Below are 22,338 nucleotides of genomic sequence, written 5' to 3'. Positions count from 1 at the left end.
GTCTTAGGACAAATACAAAAGGAAATAAAAGTCACTAATTAGGTTTCTAAAGAGTATTTTTCAGTTTTTACATTTCTTTGAATTGTGCTTGCCAGGGAGGATGGACTGCCCTGATGTGGGCATCATACAAAGGCCGTACTGAGGTAGCTAAACTGCTGCTTGAGAAAGGAGCAAATCCGAACATCACAGGAATGGTAAGTCTTAGTCTTAAACATCCCCTCCTCCGAAATGTTTAAAGGCCTGAATTATACACTCATCTTACTATCTTGGTTTTGCATTTTTTGCAATATAATGTTAATCACTGTACTTTAAAGGATAAAGGGATTGCTTTAAGAATCTACATGACAGCCACTGTTTTTAATTAATTTTAATTTTTTTTTAGTTAAGACAATTGAATGTGTAGCTCTTAATAAGATTCAAATTAGCAGTAGAGGAAATAATAGAAAAGAAGTGTGTCTAATGCTACTTGTATAGCAGTTGTCATTTTTTTGTGTCCAAGTAAATTAATGGAATAACTAATATGGTGCAATTTGGAAACAACAATTTGTTTTAATTGTTTCATAATAGTTACCAAGTAGACTAGGTGATGTAAATATGTACCATACATGTGAGAGAGAATTAAAAACCAAAGATACCTATTTTATTTTATAAGCATTTTTTATAAAAGTATAGGCGTGTTGAAACTTAAATGAACAATTTGTTTATACTGTCAGCTCTCTGGTGTTTGAGGCAATGGTGAACAATCACCGCAGAACACTGGTGACTTACCTCTCTGATGGTGGATTTCATGTGGTTTGCATATGCAGCTTCTGGGTGCATGACATGACTGATCTACAGTCCTGGCTACTTAGGGATATTGCATACCTGCCTGGTGCTTCTCTCTTATATTACAAATGTTTATATTGAGATAAGGATGTGAATTTTAAAATTTCGTTTAAGGTGTTATAAACCAAAATTGATTCAAAACAGTAAACATCTTCCTAGACGTCACCTAGACAATGTAGTAGGCAACACTTATTGATAGGTAGTTAGATTTATTTCTTTATGTTCCTTCTTCTATGGGTTTATTGTCTCTTGAAGCATTGTGATCTATATTGTTAATGAAAAATAATTAAAATTATGATTTTATTTCTCTCTTTTTTTTTTTTTTTAAATTCTAAGCAATACAGTGTTTATCCAATTATTTGGGCAGCAGGACGGGGCCACTCTGATATAGTACATCTCTTACTGCAACATGGAGCTAAAGTGAACTGCTCTGATAAAGTAAGTTATATTTATGTAATACTTAATTTCTTTAATGCTTGATATATTTCTTGTAAAAGTAAATTTTATTAAAAATAATAAATCTATGAGTTTTTGATTGGAAAACATCCACTGCTATATTTTGCCCATGAGATTAGAATGAGCATGCTAGAGCAAGTCATTATACTTGCCAGAGGTTTTTTCCATAGTATGCTGAAGATGGTTGCGAACATTCATTTCAGTGGAGCATGTTTCTATTTTCTCAGCTATTGGAAACCTTGCTATCCTAGGTTGCATAGAAAAATACAGCTTATAAAAGTATAGCTTCTTACAGCTATTTTGTACAAAGAAAAAGTTAAAATGGCTTTTTGAATGTTTGTGTTAATTCACAAGACCAAATTATATCTTCGTAAAAACTAAAACAATAAAGTATAGGATGAATACTAGATTGTAGGGGATACAGAAAACAATATGATAAAAATGTTATAAATGTTTTTTTCAGTATGGAACCACGCCACTGGTTTGGGCAGCGAGGAAAGGTCATTTGGAGTGTGTGAAATACTTGCTGCAAATGGGAGCTGATGTTGATCAAGAAGGAGCTGTAAGTAACTTCGTTTTCTGGTTGATACAGTGTGCATACATACATCTGTGTGTCCTGTTTTATTTTATAATACAAATAGCAAGAAATACATGAAACAAGATAAAATGTTGGTGTTGGAGTATATTACTTTCCAGCTATTTGCAAATTACATGTGAAGATTATTTAAACTTCTTTGTGCCTTTTAATAAAGACGATATGTAACTAGGGAGTCAGATTGATAGTTGACACGCTGTTATGTAAAGTGTAATTTTTAATGAACATAAATGAATTTAGGTTATTGTTCTCTGAAGGTTAACACTATCAAAATTAATTCTGTACCCAAGCCTGATATGTCAAACAACTTATTGCTCAGTGCTCTTTGAAAAGTAAATCAAATACAAGGCATCTTTCAAAAATAATAATGGCTGTTGTGTCTTTTTAGAAGTTGGAAATTTTTACAAGGTTTCAGCTGCATATTGTTTTTAAATAAAACAGATTTTAATTTTTTGTTGTATAACACACTTAAAATGCTCGTGAAAAAAAATCAGTAAAAGTTAAGTGGAAAAGTAGGACAACTTTTGGTGTTCATATGACTATTTCTGAAGTTCTTCAAAAAACCTCTTTGTGAGCGGTATTGGCAGACCTGGGTGCTCTGATACTGCTATGTTCCCATATGACAAGAAAATTATTTTACCTTGTGACATTCAGGACTTAGAATAATCTGATCTTAGCTTTACTGTTTACATTTGAAGTATTCTCTACTATAGTACTTATTTCTTCTTTTAAAAATGCAGAGCAAGTGCACTTTAAAACATAACCATCCAAATGTTACTTCAGTCTTAAGAAAGTAATGTCGGTGAGCTTTCATTATTTAAACTGCTGGTATAATGATGATTCCTGTGTCCGCTGTACAATAAAATCTCTTGGTTTTGTTTAAAGAATTCTATGACTGCGCTTATTGTAGCAGTGAAGGGTGGCTATACTGACTCAGTAAAAGAAATACTGAAGAGGAACCCAAATGTAAACTTAACAGATAAAGATGGAAATACAGCTTTGATGATTGCATCAAAGGAGGGGCATACTGAAATTGTGCAGGATCTCCTTGATGCTGGAACTTATGTGAACATTCCTGATAGAGTGAGTAACTTTTCATCGTAATTGTGGTTTTATATATGTGTAATAATAATATATACCAGTGTACATAAATTTGTGGGTACGTGATTTTTCTGGCTTTCTAATTTTTCTGCCACCTAGGGGTATTGTTATGTATTGCTGTTTTACAAGTATGTTAAGTGGCAAACGTTGCTGTGTGAAGGTAAAGGATAAACCGCAGAAACTACTCTTTTTCTTTGAGATTCTTGAATTGTGAGTTTCCATAGGACATGGAAATGATTTATGGTTGTGTATTTGTTGTATATTTGTCATATCTGTAATGTAAGACTAATACTGAACTTACTTGCAGGTTTGGGATGGGGGTTTGTGTATTAATACGGGTGGTAGTGCTGTTAAAATTGTAAAACAATTTTAAAATTATATAAAATTCAGCATTTACCTTTATCTTTTACAATGAAAGTTTTTACTAGGAAACTTGTATATATTGGAGGAAGACTTCAGCTCTGAGTTAAGACGTGTAAATATAACTGTTGAAAGGTGCGCTGTGTGCCTGAGCTGCGATTGCATTGTTCAGTAGAGGCGTGCAGTATGGGCAGTGACCAGAATGTGAATCTGCTTGCTAGTCACTCAGGGATTTATTTGGTTGCTTATACAGGTGCCTTGGACTGTCTGCAGCGTCCTCTTGGTAGTCATTTTTTTTCTGAAGTGTTAAAAGAAGGCCAAGCACTGCACCCTTGGGGCTATAGGTCGTTAGATAATTAAAATTAGGTGCCTCTGTTAAGATCAGTGTTGTAGTTCAGAGCAGTAATGTGGTTTTGAGGCTGAATTCCTAATCCCTAAATTGAATTCTTGGGGTTGCAGAGAAGAAAGGAAAACTTTCTAATACTTGCCTCATAATTTTAAAAGGATTTTTAGATGCAGTTTCCTGTATTTCAGGTGTCAGCTTAGTGCATTTCTCAGATGGTTACATACTAAGCTGGTGTTGCATGTGACAACAGGTTTTATCTCAGGCACATATCAAAGCAAAACTTTAACTATTTTAAAAAAATACATTACAATATCTCTTCCCACCTCTTCTGTCACAAAATTCTACAACCATCTGCATTCTTGTGCTTTTAAGAAGGATAAATTACAGGTTTCAGTTCAGCTGACTGTATTCCAAAATACATCAAACAATGGGTAGTCTTACTTTCAGATGCTAGAGTAGGTTTTGATAAGGAGAATTTCTTGGTTTGCAACCAAGCATGTAATGACTGTGATTGATAGGGGATCTACTACTACTGAGCTTCCTAACTGAATTCCACACCTGTGGTTTAGCTAAACTTCTATTTATTTTTCCTCTTTCATCATAAAAGAAATACTGTGTAATTTCAGGATTTCATTTGCTGAAATTCTGACATATCCTTAAGTGTGTTGAAATCAGAAGCCTTAAGCAGAATTGTAACTTTGTTTTACGTCTATACAACTCCATGTACCACAGCAAAATACTTATTTCTTTTGATCAATTTGAGATAAAATTAGCCTTTTGCTTCTTTTCTTTATAACAGCATAGTGTATGTAAACAGAATAGCAGTCAAATCTGCACAAAAAAAGGGATAAAATTCTTTAAAATTGTTGAAGATCTTTTGTCAGCTGTGAGACATCTAAAGGAGACAGTCAACATTCTTGTCTGATTGTAAAGAGGTTATTACTGTGAGTAATTACTTGTCTGATTGTAAAGAGGTTATTACTGTGAGCGCTTGGTCTTCCTATGAGCATAGAGAGCAGCAGGATTTTTTTCGTATTCATTATTAATTAGTCCTGTTATTTTTTAGGATAGTGGTGTGTAAGCTAAACCTATTTTTGGGGTGTTTGTTTTGCCATAAATATATAATATTTTATCTCTTTGCAAAAAAAAAAATAATAAAAAATGGAGTAAAGAATTTTTCTTCTATATTTCTGGTTTTTGCAGATATATAACTATTTATTGTATCTTTCTTTTAAATGAGTGCAGATCTCAATGTAAATAGGCATAATGTGTATTTGAAGCTATAATTTATTCTGTGTTGCATTTCTTTTTGCTGAAGAGTATTAATTCACCTTCGATATTCTTTCACAATTTTTCTAGAGTGGAGATACAGTGCTGATTGGAGCTGTTAGAGGAGGTCATGTTGAAATTGTGAGGGCCCTGCTCCATAAATATGCTGATATAGATATCAGAGGTCAGGTAAGTACAACAACGTACATGTTAGAGTAGCTCTTAAATAGGGTATGAATTTGAATACCGAACAATTGTACTGTGTTTCCAAAAACAGGGCTTTAAAAACACGCTCTGTCTACTCTGTAGGGAACTCAGATTCCCAACAAACATTAAAAATACATTGTGTTGCTCTGTGGTTTTTAAGATATAGGACATATGTACTTGTAACGACTTGTTAAGCAGTGTTTTTTAATGGCTGAAAAGCAGAAGGTGTAAATTTAACTTATTTCATCTCACTACTGAACAAATTTAAAATAATTAAATGCTTAAAACCCACCTTAGTATTATTTTAATACTTAATATTTTAAATTTAATATCAATATATTAAAGTCTAATACACCTTAGATTGTGTGTTGTCAGTGAATTTCTGTCACCATGTTTGGATCAGTTCTTGTCTCCTTTGCTAACCTCCTTTGTCGCATTAAGCAATGTTGTCAGTGATTACCATGTTTTCTACCTGCCCCTTCTTTCTTTTTCTGTCCTTTGATTAAGGTATTGTTTTTATTCTTCTACCGAAAGCTCTTACTCAACACGGTACTTGTTTTTATTGTTACATTCAACTTGATTTCTTTTGCTAGAAGCTATTCAGATCACTCAGTTCGCAGGCACATGTGTTCTGCCAAGTTTGAACACAAAACCTAACTAGTAACTGAGAGCTGCAAAGATGCAGTGCCTGCTATTGATGCAGAGCCTCTTTGAGAAGGCAAGGAGCTTTTAGTTTGGAGAAGTAGTGGTGTTTGGATCTCTTCCTCTAACCTGCCATTGGAAACCGAGGGTTGTGTGTCCCTGCTCCTTGCTGACATGGGTCTGAAAATCTGGAGCTTTTCAATGTCTTGGTAGGACCAAGGCAATACAGAAACAGCAAGAGGACCCAACCTTCTCGGGGGTGGAGAAGCTTGCGACTTCTGGCAGTGGGAGGCTGTCTGCGTAGCCATTTGCAGTGGTTAATCTAGAGAATGCATTTGTGGCCTTGTTGACACAGCAGGAGTGAGTACCATTAGAGGAAGATTCTGGCTGTGCATTTCAGATTTTCAGATTAGGACCAGCAGCATCAAAATCAGTGATGAGTGCTAGTCTTTAGCAACTCCCCTGCCGTTTGGCACTGTAGCACCTGTCTGCCAGGCAGACCTGTTCTGGGGAGATGTGCTGTCTGCCCAAATCCATGATGTTCTGGAAAGATTGCTCAGTCTTGTCCAGCCTTCCAGCAACTGTGTTCCTTGCTGCTCATTCATTCGTATAGACAACTAATCAGGGGAGGCCCTGAGCAGATAATACATGACTATGGGGCTCTGGGAGTGAGTGTTGGGGCAGTGGAGGGGCTCAGGTGGTGTTTTCCTCAGCCCTTCTGGTAAGAGGGAAGGAGCCAGCTGGGAGCATCTGGCAGACCAGTGCCCGTCTGTGCAGCTGATGTTGCTAGCGAGGAGTCAGCTTCCTCAGGCTGGTGTCTTGTTGGAAGCTACCTGACTGAAGGATGGAGAACGCAAAACCCAGGTGACCAGAGAGGAAAGAAATCTTACTGACCAGGCTTGTGAAACTGTGGAGAAAGGCTTTAAACTCAGTTTTGTGAAGCCCACCAGTGGGAGAAGCAGAGCTACAAATGAAAGAAGCAAGGGAAAATGCTGCAAGGGGGACTTTGATGTTCCTGCTTAGAAGCAGGTGTGTGTTCAGAGGCTTTTCTTAAATGTCTGTACACAAGTGTGGATCAAACAGAAAGAGTTGTGGTGCAGTTACTAGGCTATGAAAAGATACAGTGTGGAGACTTCATGGGATAGTGCACGTTGCTGGGGAGAAAAAAAAAAAAGATGACACCAGCAGATTTGCAACTATCAATCGTTCCCCCGCAGTTCAGTGATACAGTGTGGCTGATCTGCGTTCTGGTACTTTGTGTTGACTTCCACATCCATCTACTTTTACAGCTTTCCAGCTTGCATGGCCTGTTTTTAGGCCAGCCAACCTTTTGTTAGGCTGTACTGTAAAATTAAGAACAAAATGGAAAATTTTTTTAAAGGCCTGGAAGTGGTTAGTGTTCCCGTGTTCTAACAGGAGAGAAAACTTCTTTTTTTTTTTAAAAAAAAAAAAAAGCCGCAGAGAAACATAACTTACATAATGGGAGTAAAGAAGACAACACTCTGGAAAAAGTTGTTTTATTTTATTAGAAAACTTGTATATTTGAGTTACAACTTAATGTTCTTACATAGTTTTGGAAACTCTTTCAAGGCAGGCTGAATCTGCTTGTATTGTTGAAGTTCTCAATATATTTTGTGCAGGTTTTTAAAATAGATTTGTGTTCTTTAGCCAAATTTCCATTCCCCCTCCCAAGTTCTATTGGTGTGCCTGTTAGATTTGGTGGCGTTACCCTTTGCTCTGAGCTGTGCTAAAATTTGCTGTGTTATGTGCTGTTTTCAGTATACTGGTTTTACATTATATACAGTTTTTGGAATTAATCCAACTAAATTAATGTACTATTAACACTTAATACTCTTTTTTTCCAGGATAATAAAACTGCTTTATACTGGGCAGTTGAGAAAGGAAATGCCACAATGGTGAGGGATATCTTGCAATGCAACCCTGATACTGAAACATGTACAAAGGTAACGATTAGAGTTTTAATTGAATTGCTTTGTTTAATATCTGTTCATTTCTCAACTCCTATGTGACGATAAGACCATAATACCAAATTCAGTTTTTGTGAAGTGTTGGTATCTTGCATGCTGTTTAAAAAAAAAAATAAATAAATCTTCTGAAATACAGAATTTATTTTCAGCAATGGTGATGTCTCCTCTGTTGATAAACATTGCCTACTACTAAAACTCAATAACAGGGGAAGTGTGGATGCTTTACCTTGGCATCATTGACATGACCAGCAATAAGGAGTAGAGAGCAGGTGCTACAGGAAACTGAGGAAAAGTTCAGACCACCATTTAATAGATGTGCAGGAATAAAAAAATGAAGGAAGTAGTATGTACAGCGGTGAATTACCTCTTCCATGAGTCTCTTTTCAAATATCTTGTATTATATATGAATCTTGTCTTTTTCTGTTTGACGCTGTTATTAACAGAAACGTGTTTTGTTCTGTGATTCTAATCAATCTAGAATACAGGGTCTGTGATACTTTTTCAATAACATATGCACTGAAATGTTGTTACTTGCACAGTAACATATTTAATTAAAAAAATTCTTTTAAGTTTGGGATTTAATTTGTTACGCTATCACTAGATTTTGCTTGTTACTGAGTACACAGAGAAGATCTTTTTATTATGCCTACTTCTCTCTTTTAGGATGGAGAAACACCGCTTATAAAGGCAACCAAGATGAGAAATATTGAAATAGTAGAGCTGCTTCTGGATAAAGGAGCTAAGGTCTCTGCTGTAGACAAGGTAAAGAATATTTGTTTGTTTACTTTAGTATATTTAATCATTTTAGTTTTGAAGCAGAATTTTGTAGTGAGCTGTTAATGCTAATGCAGAAAGAAAGCTTCCCATATGAGAAATATTTAATATTTAAATATTAATATTTAAACAGACCATAATACTTAAATACTTAGTCTCCCATATGCCTAATAATTAACTAGATCAGAATATGTAAATGTAAATTATTTTCCACCATTAATATATTGATTTTTTTGTTTGTATTAGGGTACTTTTAGTAATATGAAAAGAAAAAATTCCGCGGCAGGAATAAAAATTTCACAGATAAGAACACTATGCTCTTTTTCAAGCGTGTTAAGAATTAGAGAATGGTTGCCATTTGTCACTGATGTTTGGTTTTGATTAACGGACATTAAATTAAGCAATCCCAAGGACATATACAATGCTGTCCTCTTATGCCTTCCCTACTTTGACTGTAAACCTTTTAAATACAGGAACAGTTATTTGTTACTCTTTTAACCTCTTAGCATTATATTTAGGGCAAATAAGTAATAAAGTTGATTTGATGTAATAAGGAATCTTTTACAGGAAAGCTTTTTAGAGAAGTCTGAGCAGACATTGAAATAACTCTAACAAGCAGTATCTCTTGTTCCAAACAAGTCTCTGAATTTGCTAGTAGGCATTTGTTTCTAAATAGAGGCTACAGTTTTCAAGTGCCTTAGATTTAGCATTATAAGAACTGCCTTTTCACGTGTCTTTTCTGAAACTTTTGTAATGCTTTTTCAAGGGGAAAACATGCTTGCTGTAAGGTGTTAATGCTGTTGAGAATACCTTAAGATGTATTTCAAGTAAATAACACATCTGAAACAATGTGGAACATATGGTCTGTTCTTAATCTTAGGAATTTATGTTAGGTATTACTAGTTTTTTCACTTAATTTTTTTCACTTAATTGCAGAAAGGAGATACTCCACTTCATATTGCCATTCGTGGAAGAAGCCGTAAACTTGCTGAATTACTCTTAAGAAATCCAAAAGATGGTAGATTGCTTTATAGACCCAACAAAACAGGAGAAACACCTTACAATATTGACTGTAGCCACCAGAAGAGTATTTTAACACAGATATTTGGAGCCAGTAAGTATAAGTATTCAATTTTATATTTTTTTAAAACACTTGTATATTGAGAGTCAGGTTTATTCAATTCTGTACGGAAAAGTGAAAAACTGTTTACGTTTTTTAATATTGTAACTAATGGGATAGCTTAAAAAAAAGATCAGTTGCTAAAAAGTTCATTCTAAAAGCTTGACAAAGGTCAAATGTACCTTTTATTTTTGACTTTGACATTGGATACTGTGTGACTTCTGTTGATCATTTTGTTTTTACTTATGTCTGGCTTGTGTAGGAATTATTTACTTTGACTATCTGTGATTTGGGGTTTTGTTTGAGTCTCTCTGGGTAAACTGTAATGTTTTTGATAATTATTTAACATTTATGTGGGTGATTTAAAATTCCTTTGAACAAGAACATACCAATAACGACACCTATTATATGGGAGGAGTATATATACAAATACAGATGAACCTGTTGTGATTTTATGTATGGAAATTGTCATATTGAAGAGATTTCTTAAAGTTCTGTAACATAGTATTCATATTACAGGACACTTGTCTCCCACGGAATCTGATGGTGACATGCTGGGTTACGATCTGTACAGCAGTGCTTTGGCTGATATTCTGAGTGAACCAACCATGCAGCCACCTATCTGTGTAGGCTTGTATGCACAGTGGGGAAGTGGAAAATCTTTCCTGCTCAAGAAACTGGAAGGTAAAAGTTGATTAAGCCTTTTCTGTAGGTTCAAATCTATCTATGAAAAGTATCACATGGGAGTTGCTAGTTTTCGCAACAGTTGTTGGTCCATTTAATGTTGTATCCAGTCTCTGCAATGAAAGGATTTAAATTTTAGTGTGGTCAGTTCATCCATAGGTTGCTTTGTTCATTTATACAATGTCAAGACAGTGTTTAAGTATTGCTATCTATTGTCCTGGGGGTTACTTGCAGCAGTGAATCTACTCTTTAGGTACTGCTGAAAATATGGCTGCTGAAATATATCTTACTGAGAGTGTTTGTGTGTCAGATTAGGTTCAGACCTCTTTTGCTGCAGTATTTATTTATTGTGCCTCCTATGTGTCATGTCTTTTTTTTTTTTTTAAGAGGTTTAAGAACAAATTCCAGGCTGTTAATATTGTTTCTCTGTAGTGTGTTTTCTCTATGCTTAGTTTTCTATCCCTTTCCCCTTATCTACTTTGAGCTTGAGCTTTTTTAACTTTCTGAAATGACAGAGGAAAGCAAATGCAGTATATGAGGAGAGTCAATATTTTTCACAGTGAAAATAGGCATTACAGTTTTAGCTTTTTCTAACAAAGAATGTTTTTCTGAGATGTTTCAGTATAATTCAAAATACTTTCACTATTCCTGATGTTTTTTGCTTTCTGTGATTTCTGTGTTTTAAAATCCTAAATGAGTTTCTTCAGGAATTCCCGTTGTAGTAAATATGAATCAACAAACAAAAATAAATACTGAAGCCTTTACATTGTACTGTTCTATCTGACTATTTGAGGAATGTGGTCCAGATTTCAGTGATGGAGGTTTTGGGGGTTGGGGGTCTTTTTTGACAGATGTGGTGGATTTATTTTTCTTGGTGTCATAAAATATTTTTTAAACTTTTGAAGGAGGATAGGAAGTGACATGGCCTTTAATATGCCTTTAAAAGTAGAAAATCTGCAGCAAATAATGCAAGTATTGTTATTTAAATGGTTTCATTTATTGCTTGGATGAAAACTTAGGGTTTCACACTAATGCTTGAAGAAGAATTCAAGCGTTCAAGCATCATTGTCCTTTTTTTGGATCAATAATAGGGAAAAAGTTATACAGTCTAGTGAAAAACTGTTTCTTTCCAAAGATGACCATTTATAATACCTTCTTTGCTTTCTGTTCTAGAATGATTTAACATGCTTAACTGGTCTTTGCCTTTTTGTTTTAGATGAGATGAAGACTTTCGCAGGACAGCAGATTGAACCTCTGTTTCAGTTCTCCTGGCTTATTGTATTCCTCACACTTTTGCTGTGTGGAGGTTTGGGTTTATTGCTTGCTTTCACAGTGGATGCAAAGCTTGGAATAGCAGTGTCACTCAGCTTATTAGCAGTTCTCTACATTTTCTTTAGTAAGTCTTATTTTATATGAAGTTTGTGAAGGTTTTTATCTATTTTTGGAATCCAGTAGTATTTTGTATAGATGCTCTGCAATTCAGAAAAAATACTAAATGTTTTTGCAGAAAACAGGACCGCTTCGGACCCTTTCCTTGTGTTTTGCATGTAATTTGTGAGAGGGCAGTCTTGAAAACAAAGAAGAATTTTGTATATTAACTTCATTATGTTACTCTTACCATTCTCATTTTTAGCCATAACCATTAAAAATTCATTCAACTCCTTTTACGCAACTTGTCTTACTGGTTCAAACTTCGTGGTTCTTTCAGTTGTGAACATTGACCAAAATATAGCCGTAACATCTTTTAAAATTTTTAATATTTCAGCTGTAATTTACTTTGGTGGCCGAAGAGAAGGTGAGAGCTGGAACTGGGCCTGGGTGTTAAGTGCAAGGTTGGCAAGACATATTGGATATTTAGAGTTGCTTCTCAAACTCATGTTTGTGAACCCACCAGAATTACCAGAGCAAACCACTAAAGCTTTACCTGTCAGGTTAGTGATTTCATTTGTTTACTCTTGAATGAATAATTCAGGTTCGCTCTGATACTTTTCAAACTGTGTGTATTAGTGTGCCTGTTTATCTTCCTGTGAAAAGCTGTTGAGATTCCTGTTTGAAAAACAGTAGTCCTAGAAGATCATGTGGTTAAATTTTTCATTGTGAAGAAGATAGTAGTGCTTTCAAGAAAAGCTCTATGCCAAAGTCAGTGAAAGTTACTGCTTTTTAGTGTTAGGGTGTTTGACTATCATACTAATAAAAATTTGTAAAAGACAAAATGAGAATTTAGTTTTCTGGTACAGCTTACTGTGTATTAAGTTTAATGCTTGTTTCGCTGATTACTTCTGTTAAGGTCGTCTTATTTTTTTTGCTTCCCTTCCAAGCAGAGCATCAGACCGCTCAAAGCTTCTAGTTTATCTGGAAGTGAAAAAATTTATGCCATGTGTTTTATAGTTTTGTTTACTCCTATTGTTTAGAGATTTGTATTTTAGCCTCATGGTGCTTTTATGTGATCTTGTTCTGTTTTTTTTTTTTAATCCTCCATAAATATTTGCAAATAGCTCAGAATGCAATTACTTGTCAGTAGTAAGTTTTGCATCATAAAGATATTTTTATGTTTTTACTGCTGTCTGAGGTGCCGTTAGTGATGTGATTATTTTCATATTTTTAAGAAATCAAGTTTTAGAATAGGAAGTGGGGCAAAGAAGAGGTTGATAACAGGAGAAGAAATAAATACTTCAATTCCAAGTGGAGTTTAAAAAAATTTAAGTATTTTACATTTTGTGCCACTTGAAAAAACTTTTAGCTGCAGAGATACAGGAAGATTTTTGTTTTAGTTGCCAGAAAATATTTAAAGCTTTCTAAAGTATACAAAATACCTGTTTTTTCTCTTTCAGATTTTTGTTTACAGACTACAACAGACTGTCCAGTGTAGGTGGAGAAACGTCATTGGCCGAGATGATTGCTACCCTCTCTGATGCATGTGAAAGGGAATTTGGTTTCTTAGCAACACGGCTATTTCGAGTTTTCAAGACAGAAGATACACAAGGTTTTTATTACCTGAATGACATTTCCGATTATTCTGTTTCAATGCACTGTTATCAGGGTTCTGTCTTTCACATCATAAGTTCTTTTTAGAAACTCTTGTAGCCATGCAGAAATTCATACAGAAGGGGAAGCGCTTTGTATTGTTCTGGAGGGGAAAATGCTCTGTTTTCTATGCTTATCTGGATTTTATTGCTATCATAAAGGACTATCTTCTGTGAAGTATAGTTTTCAGAAGTATCAATGGAAACGTGTATTTATATTAAATCCTTTTAGATGCAGCATGGTATTTTTCCATAGCAATTGAGTCATTGCGTCTGAGTCAGATAAGGGAAAAGTACGCTTTTGTGTATTGCTTAGAGAAGTTTCTCTTTAGTTTATTAGATTTTAATTCTGAGCTTTTATGAGTGACCATTACTTATTCTTGGAAACAATAAACGTATAGAACATGTGTTGTCCAAAGCTATACATTGCTGTGATCACTGCTGGTAAGATGGAATGAAATATTCCTGCTTGATCCAAATGGAACAAACTTTTTTCTTCTATCCCGTCTGTAGATTTCTGAAACAAAATACACAGAACAGAGTATGATACTGTGAAGAAAGGGAGTTCTTGAGGTTAACTTTCAATTCATAGAGGACTTCTTCTTTGAGTTCAGTTTTAGTCAGTTCTCAATTCATTTTGACCTTGACAACAAATTGAGGAATATGTTAGATGCTGTCACCTCTTACAAAGTTAAATGTTTAGACTCTCCTGTCTTGCAGGGGGTAGAAGAAACACACTACATGTTGAACACAATTTACTCTTCACTGTTCTTTCGTCAAATTCAGTGAATGTTCTTTAAGAAAGTGATATGCGGAGTTTTTCACCCTTATTTCGGTATTAGACATTCTGCAGTTCTTCTCCTTAACCTCAGTGAAACAGCTTTCACGATGCTGTAATTTTTCCCAAAATTGACTTGTGAATGGCAGTGTAGTGCTTTCATTTGTAATCTTTTATTTCTCTTGTATTCCTTGGCTCTGTTGCCTTCCTGTGCTCTTCCTAATTATCTAATTGATTATTTTTTTACAATTTTATCTATCTGATGATCTTGCACATCTTCTCTTTGTCTCCAAGTGTTTATAGGTCTAGGGTCATAGGTTTCCTGTCTCTAGATGTTCATAGAAATTCCATGTGGGTTTCTTTAGTGTCCTGTATCTTTAATTTTTGCTATGTCTGTAAACTCACAGATGGGCCTATGGAATTGCCATTTCATTGTTGATGATTCCCAAGTCTAATCCAGTTCTATCTCTCTCTAGCCAGAGGAAACTTACTTCCCTACTTCAAAATGTCTAGAACTGAATGTAATTATAACTGAGCCGTTATTCTTCTCTTCTTGCCCCTCGGTCCTGTCATTATTCATTTCTGTTGCTTCATCCTGCATCACAATCCTATCTGTCACATATGTCAGTCATGTGAAAGACCTTTTCAGCCTGTATCCCTGTCTAGTATATCATACATGTGCTGTGTATAAACCTTGGATGTTCTTTCCACGTAGCATATCTAAAACTTGATTTTTTTTCTGCTCCAGTTCAAGTATTGATTTTCAGCTGTCATTTTCCATCAGCTTATCACTATGTTCTGTTCTTTGTTATCTATCAACAAATGTGTACAGAAGGTGTGAATCTTCTAGATGTATATGTCTCTAGATGTGTACAGTTCCTCAAGGCAGAGGCTGCTACTTTGGAAAAAAAGCTATTTCTTTGATCACTGTTTTAGCCCTTGTTATCCGTCCAAACTGTACCTACTGCAGTCCTCCCTTGTGTATGTTTTAGCATGCAAGAAAGGATAGTCTCAGGTTGTAGCTTGAAATTTTGACTTAGTTCTCCAATGGCACCATTACTGTTAGATTATGTAAGTATCATGTTTGTTTAAAACCGAGTAGTTATATTGTTTTCCTAGGATTCACTTATTTATAAATACGCTTCATTGAGAGATGTCACAAAAGGGATAATACCACTGATGTGAAATCTATTTAATAAAGATCATTTCCGTTCATTGTGGATTTCTTGAAACAATGGAAATAAACTGAAAATTAAAGGAATATCCACTTCATAATTTCCAGGAATTTTGGCAAATTTAGATGATTTTTTTTTCATGTTTGTGAGTGGATGGTACCACTGCAGTAACCTTTTGTGCAAGTTAGTGTTTTATGAGAAGTATGCAGGTTAATCAATTTTGTACTCGCCTGTAATTACCTTTTGCATTCATTTTAACAGCAAATACTTGTTTCCTAGGTAAAAAGAAATGGAAGAAAACTTGCTGTCTCCCATCCTTTGTGATTTTCCTGTTCATACTGTCTTGCGTTGTTTCTGCAATTGCCCTGCTGGCTATTTTTAATGTAGAGCCAGCCAACATGACAGTGAACGTTATTCTTATATCTGTTACCTGTGTTGTTGGTTTGGCCTTTATCTTGAATTGTCGCACGTGGTGGCAAGTAATGGATTCAGTTTTGAATTCTCAAAGGAAACGTCTTCACAATGCTGCCTCCAAGCTTCACAAGTTGAAAAGCGAGGGGTTCATGAAGGTAAGCATTTATATGAATTTGCCATTAAAAGAATTGAAACAAAACCCCAAACCTGTAGCCTTCTTAAGATGGGGCACCATTTATTTAATCAGGCCAAGTCTCGCAACATTAGAGTGAACCTTGGTGAGTTTTTACTGAAGGGAACACTTCTGTTCCACTAGTAACTATGCTTAGTGTACGAGATCTGTCTGCACAAGCAGTAATGTTAAATTTGGGTTAAGTTTTCAGTTTCTAATTTTATTTTTGCTGGGAGGAAGTTACTAGGAAAACAATTGTTCTAAATGATCACTATTTAGTAAAAGCTTACTTTAGATCATAAGATTAGAAAGAATAACCTTTAAAATATTATAAAGGTGAAAAAACAAGCCTAACTTTGGCTGTCTGCAAGACCTCTTTACTAAGAAAGGAATGATAGCACTGAAAGAACATTGCAAAACAGTTCATGTGTTTAATGAAAAGTGGTAGAAAATAGTATAGTTTTGCTGGGTTGGATCTAAACTGATAAAAAATGTACCTATTGGGCTGTCATCGAATATCCTATATGCTCCTATTTGAAACTAAACTTTTTAGCATCATGATGGTTACCTCTGTAAATGACAGCTAATGCATTGTATAACAGTATGTTGTGCAAATATTTTTGTAGCACAGAGACCTTATCTATGTCTTGCTACTGTGTTTCTTGACAGTTGTTTTTTGAGTGGTGTTTATGTGGCAAAATTTCAGCCGTTGAGGAGTTAGGTTCACCCTTTGCAATCAAAGGAGACATATGGGTATTTCCGCAGAGTTACTCATATGACTTATGTCATCTTAATGTGCACATTCAAGATGAATCTAGTGATGAATAGGTCAGATTTTAATGTCTACCTGTTAGCTGCTGAAATTAGGGCAGTTGAGTTCCACCTCCTTTGTTTCATTAAGGGTGGTTGTTAAATGTGTAACTTAATGTTGAAAAATTTTATAAATCTTCAGATTGCATATCCTGAATAGGAATGATTGAGCATTAGAGTAATAGTGTGATTTGCTTGTCTGGAAGGTAGATAGAAAAGTCTAGTATATGTTTTATGCAAATCAATATTTGACGGTTAGCTGAAGCTACAAATACTCTCTTGTTTACTCTTGAAGTACTCATTTACAGTGCATAAATATTACTTTCTTTTTAAATAACATTTTAATGGGATTCAAATATGGATAGTTTATTACATTAGTGTGGAGTATGCAGTTCTGCTGTACATTTTTGTGCAAGTAGGAAATTAAAATTTTGCAAGTGACATTTTAGGACTTTGGGTATTTGTGTTTATTTTTGCAATCTTATTGAAGTAGTTTTGGGACAAGTAAAAATCTGCAAAAGGAATTATATGCATTTTTTGTGATTTTTTTTTTTTCTTTTTTAAGTATTCTAGAGATGTCTTTTCTTTCTTTGCTTTTCATTTTTATAGGTTTTGAAATGTGAAGTGGAACTGATGGCCAAAATGGCAAAAACCATTGACAGCTTCACTCAGAACCAGACAAGGCTTGTTGTAATTATAGATGGATTGGATGCTTGTGAACAGGACAAAGTTTTACAGATGCTTGATACTGTGAGTTGGATCATTTCTAAAGATGATCTCTGGATTATCTGGATTAATTCTTCCATAGATGAGCTCAGATACATACAGTTACTGTGTATTTTCTCTAGAAAGAAGGCATATATGCAGAGTCTGTGTGTTATAGTCTATTAACGTTTGTGTACATTGGCATAACTGTAATACTAACAGTGATGGGTTTTAAAAGTTGAAAATTAAATCCCAGTAGGGACTGTACATGTTAATACTTGTGAAAAGTTTTGAAATAAGCAGATGTAAGTTATTGAAAATTAATATCCTGTTGAAACAAACTTAGAATGTTCGGAGAGTTTTTCTTACTTAACTTTGAAGTGCTTTAGATGAAAAATACTTAAATGCTAAATATTTGGGGGAGCTAGGACATTACTGCATGATACCTTCTTGGTGATGACTTCCACTGTAACTACTACTGCTAATTTGTCAAGTATGCTTATTTCTAATTGTGAGTAAGTTTCAGACATTAGGTATCTCATGTTGAAGAAACCGATATCTTTATACGTCTCTTGTCCTCCCAAGTTTGTAACTCAAACTGAGTATAAAATGTTGAGTCAGATGTTCAAATGATCCACAGTTACCGTTACTTATTATTAACAAGGTGTACTGTCTACTTTTTTACAGGTGCGAGTCTTGTTTTCAAAAGGCCCATTTATTGCTATTTTTGCAAGTGACCCACACATTATTATAAAGGCTATTAACCAGAATCTCAACAGTGTTCTACGTGATTCAAACATAAATGGACATGATTACATGCGAAACATAGTCCATTTGCCCGTTTTTCTGAATAGCCGAGGACTTAGTAATGCAAAAAAAATGATGGTAGCTTCGACAACCAATGGGGATATCCCTTGTACAGATAGTGCAGGTAAGGTTCTGCAGGGGAATGATATGAAAGTTACAAAATCAATGATCCAAAAATCTGGGGTTTGGAACTATTTAAACAATTAGCCGATAATTAGTGTGATTTTATAGACCAGTCAAATGTATATGAATGCAGAAAAACCCTACCTTTTTTTTCATTTTTGTAGGATTGCATGAAGAGGTTGACAGGAGGGTTTCTCAGAACAGCCTTGGAGACATGACCAAGCTTGGTAGCAAAACTGCTCTCAATAGGCGGGTGAGAAAGATTTTTAGACTAAATGGACATACTGGTAATACCTTTTTTCTTTTCTTTTCTGTTCTTTTCTTTTTTCTTTCACATTTTTAATGATGTCAACTTGGAAGACTTACCAAACGATTCTTATTACATTAATATAAACGATCCATGTAAGAGAGGTACATTCTTAAATCAGTAGACTGATGCTCTATCAAAGAGGAAAAAGTTTGCTTGCTCACCAAAGTGTTCTTTTCCACAAATACTTAAATTTGTTCTCTGTGAACACTGAGATGATACAGCATACTGGTAGTAGCTATGGTCTGTGTATGTGTGTATATTTTGGATTTTTGTGTATAAGCCTGGGATCACTTGATCACAACATACTGCAACAAAGGGCAGTAATTGAGCAAATTAAAGACTTTAGAAAATTACAGTACTAGACTTTTACTGCAGCATGCCCACCACGCTTTCTTTCTTGCTTACTGTTCTGTTTTCCTATCTTTACATAAAATCAGAAAGTGGTTGAATAAAAGGTATCTAGGAAGTAGTGAAAAGCAACGCAGAGTCTGAGGATTCTGAGGTTTTTGAGCTGCCGTATGTAGAGACTTGCAGAGTTTTGTAGCAGAGGAACCTGATGTTCACTTTAATTTTAAAATGTAATTAATAAATGGATGGCATTAACTTTTTGTAGAGACAGTAGGAAACAATGATGGCAATGCTGAAATTAGTAACCTTTTTACAACATATCTCACTGTGTTAGTATTTTGCCCTCTCAGAACTGGCATGGAAGTAAAATGTGTAACTGTTGCTAGCTCTTGGCTTGTATGGAAATTGTGTTCAACTGTTACACAGCTAAATCAGAATTAAATTCTGGTAAATATTTTTACGGTATTTCATGTCAGCCTCACAGAGATGTTTACAAAGGTTCTAACTTTATAATCAAGTAAACCTGAAGTATTTCAAAGACATGAAAGTTTTGGATACCAATCAATATTCTGTGCTTCCTTTATATCATTATCAGGATACTTACCGACGACGCCAGATGCAACGTACCATTACCCGCCAAATGTCTTTTGATTTGACCAAGCTGTTGGTTACAGAGGATTGGTTCAGTGATATCAGTCCTCAGACCATGAGAAGATTGCTGAATATTGTTTCAGTGACAGGTAAGTGTGGCATGTTTGTGTACAGTAAACAATACTGTGTTTTGGTTGCTTATAGTTGCACTCAGACTTTTTAGTGTGTAAACTAAATTTAATAAGTCACTCTGTTGATTTTGAAAATCCTTCTGAAGCAAGGTCTTCTAGAATGCAAGCAAAGATTATAGACTATGTAGAATTAAAAAAAAATAATTTGTTTCATTGATTTCAGTTGGGAGGCAAATGATTCTAGTCTACGTTTTTAGGAAGTTTTGGTTTTAATTTTGAAGTGGGATAATAAAATACATTTTTTAATTTCTAATACTCTAATGTGAACAAAGCTTGTAGGTATTATAAAAGGTAAACTGCAAGGCAAAACCAGGTATGTATCCTTTATATTTTTGCTATGGATATTTGGAGTCCTTTTTCCCTAAGTAGTTATCTAGGGCTGATCAAAGCATTATGTGACCTGTTTTCCTTCAACAAAACACAATCAAAATATTGATATCTTTGAGGTGTAAGAACTGGAAACAATTGGAAAAGGACTTATGGAAGTCTCATAAAATCATGTTTCATGCAGTAAGTGAATAGGGAATGATTATTTACTGTCTTTTCTATTACAGACACTAAGAGGCACTGAATAGCTTTACAGCTAACTGGTTCAGAACTGACAAGTTATGTTACTTTTCACACTGTGTATGGTTAAGTGCATAACTCCGCAACAGTATCATGTGGATGGGGGAAGCTTACATGGATTCAGAAACAATTAAAATACCAGAAAATTCATCAAGTGCTTATAGAAAGCAAGCAATGTACCACAAATCATCAGGGGCTGGAACAACAGAAGAGAATATTATTTTTCCCCAGGTTCCGAAGCTTTTACATAAGCATTTGTACAGTATGAGACTTCTGGGCAACTTGGACCTTTATTTAGAATTTGCTTGATCTTTAACCAGAAAAAAATACCCTGGCAAAAGCTTGAGCTTAATTTCAGTATCCTTAATTTTTGCATTGATGTGAAAGCCAATATTGGCTTTTTCAAAAGGATCAAATTTCCTGTTTTCTCTGTTCCAGGCTTTGTATTCTGAATATTTATGATTAGGATGTGAACCCTTGTAGAAAACTGCCATTATTCACCAGGTGCTAGTAAAACACTTTTTTGCTATGAGGCGGACTAAGCACTGAAACAGGTTGCCCAGGGAGGTTATGGAGTCTCCATCCTTGCAGATATTCAGAAGTCGTCTGGACACCGTCCTGGACAATTTGGTCTAGGTGGCCCAGCTTGAGCAGAGGGTGTATTGGGCCAGGTGACCTCCAGAGGTCCTTTCTGACTTCAACCATTCCGCGATTCTGTGAAACAAATAATATTAACAGCTTCTAGGACTAACTGGAAAATGTAAGGGGTTCACAGATATGCCAAATATATTGTTTTTACTACGTGAAATATTTTAGTAGAATTTAGCATGCGTATTTAGTATGTTAAGTTAGGTTCATTATATGAGATAGGATACAAACAGGAAGGTTAATTCAGGAGAACTTGCCACTGGTAAGCAAGGTATTGGGTCATAAAATAATCAGTGGCGTAATGATTGAAGAGACAGTAAACAGTTCTACCTACGGCTGAGTTTAGGAAAGGACAAATAGTGCTATTAAAATTTGAAATAGCTAGTTGAAAAAACATTGCATTTACTATACAGCTATTTCTACTTTTCTTTTGTTTTTTTTTCTTTATATGCAATCTTGCATGTAATTGTAGCTTTTCCATTGACCCATTAGATATCAGTGGTGTCTTTAAGAAGTGATGCGCCCTTGAGCTCTTCCCTTACAAATAGATCCTAGTTACAGCTTCCTACATTACACTTTAAGGAGGGTCTTGGAAGATGACATTAATCCTATTCTTTACAGCTCTTGTGCTGTAGAACTCTTTTCATTATAATGGATTATTTTTTTTTATGCCACTTCAACTCTTTTAATCCGAGTTCCTGGTTTTATGATAAAGGCTCTCCCTAAATGACAAGTAGTGCCACACTGTACAAATGGAGAACAGAGTGAATATTGCTGTGTTTTGAAGGAAAAGAGTTCTGCTCTTGTTTTTTAGTTATGTCAACATTAATCAAATTATCACAAGCTCTGGGTTATGTTAATGAAAATAGCATCTCTAGAACTTATGATTTCAGTGCGCCTAATAACATTTGATTGCTGGGAAGATTGCAGTGTGATTCTACCAGTAATACTGGAAATAAAAGATTATGTTAAATGACCTTTGTCACTTCTAGAAATATCACCTATGTCTTTCTACGATAACGTTTAGTGCTTAAGTAGAAAAACTTCTTAATTTTCTAATGAGAGCTGGATCATTTGAGAGAGAAAATTTTGGGAAGGAAACTGTCACAGGTACAGAAATATCACAGTTGCCTGCAGGTGTATCAAGGATAGGTTTGGCATTAAGTTCTACATTGAGTGATTGAAGCCATATTGCCCACACTGGGCGCAGCTCAGAAATCAGCCTGTCTATTGCACAGCATGTAGCTGGGGCGAAGAAACCTGATGCAACCATCTCAGGTCTCACTTAGGGTGTTTGCTTGCCAATAGA

General features: G+C 35.0%; 1 protein-coding gene across 1 annotated transcript in view; it reads left to right on the top strand.

Annotated features, from left to right (window-relative positions):
- The window catches only part of KIDINS220 (kinase D-interacting substrate, 220kDa), a 71,793-nt gene that overhangs the window by 9,634 nt on the left and 39,821 nt on the right, over positions 1-22,338 (top strand). The window contains exons 4-20 of the mRNA XM_009893251.1: positions 96-194; positions 1,162-1,263; positions 1,745-1,843; positions 2,762-2,959; positions 5,043-5,141; positions 7,667-7,765; positions 8,453-8,551; positions 9,500-9,677; positions 10,203-10,367; positions 11,584-11,763; positions 12,133-12,298; positions 13,199-13,350; positions 15,623-15,912; positions 17,349-17,489; positions 18,132-18,375; positions 18,539-18,627; positions 19,628-19,772. Of these exons, the coding sequence (XP_009891553.1) occupies positions 96-194; positions 1,162-1,263; positions 1,745-1,843; positions 2,762-2,959; positions 5,043-5,141; positions 7,667-7,765; positions 8,453-8,551; positions 9,500-9,677; positions 10,203-10,367; positions 11,584-11,763; positions 12,133-12,298; positions 13,199-13,350; positions 15,623-15,912; positions 17,349-17,489; positions 18,132-18,375; positions 18,539-18,627; positions 19,628-19,772 (2,545 nt within the window). The remainder of the gene's footprint in view (positions 1-95; positions 195-1,161; positions 1,264-1,744; positions 1,844-2,761; positions 2,960-5,042; positions 5,142-7,666; positions 7,766-8,452; positions 8,552-9,499; positions 9,678-10,202; positions 10,368-11,583; positions 11,764-12,132; positions 12,299-13,198; positions 13,351-15,622; positions 15,913-17,348; positions 17,490-18,131; positions 18,376-18,538; positions 18,628-19,627; positions 19,773-22,338) is intronic.

Source organism: Charadrius vociferus, unplaced genomic scaffold (assembly GCF_000708025.1).
Source record: "Charadrius vociferus isolate BGI_N301 unplaced genomic scaffold, ASM70802v2 scaffold269, whole genome shotgun sequence".
Taxonomy (NCBI): Eukaryota; Metazoa; Chordata; class Aves; order Charadriiformes; family Charadriidae; genus Charadrius; species Charadrius vociferus.
The sequence above is the reverse complement of the archived record's forward strand: the minus strand, read 5'-3'. Positions and strand labels throughout refer to the sequence as shown.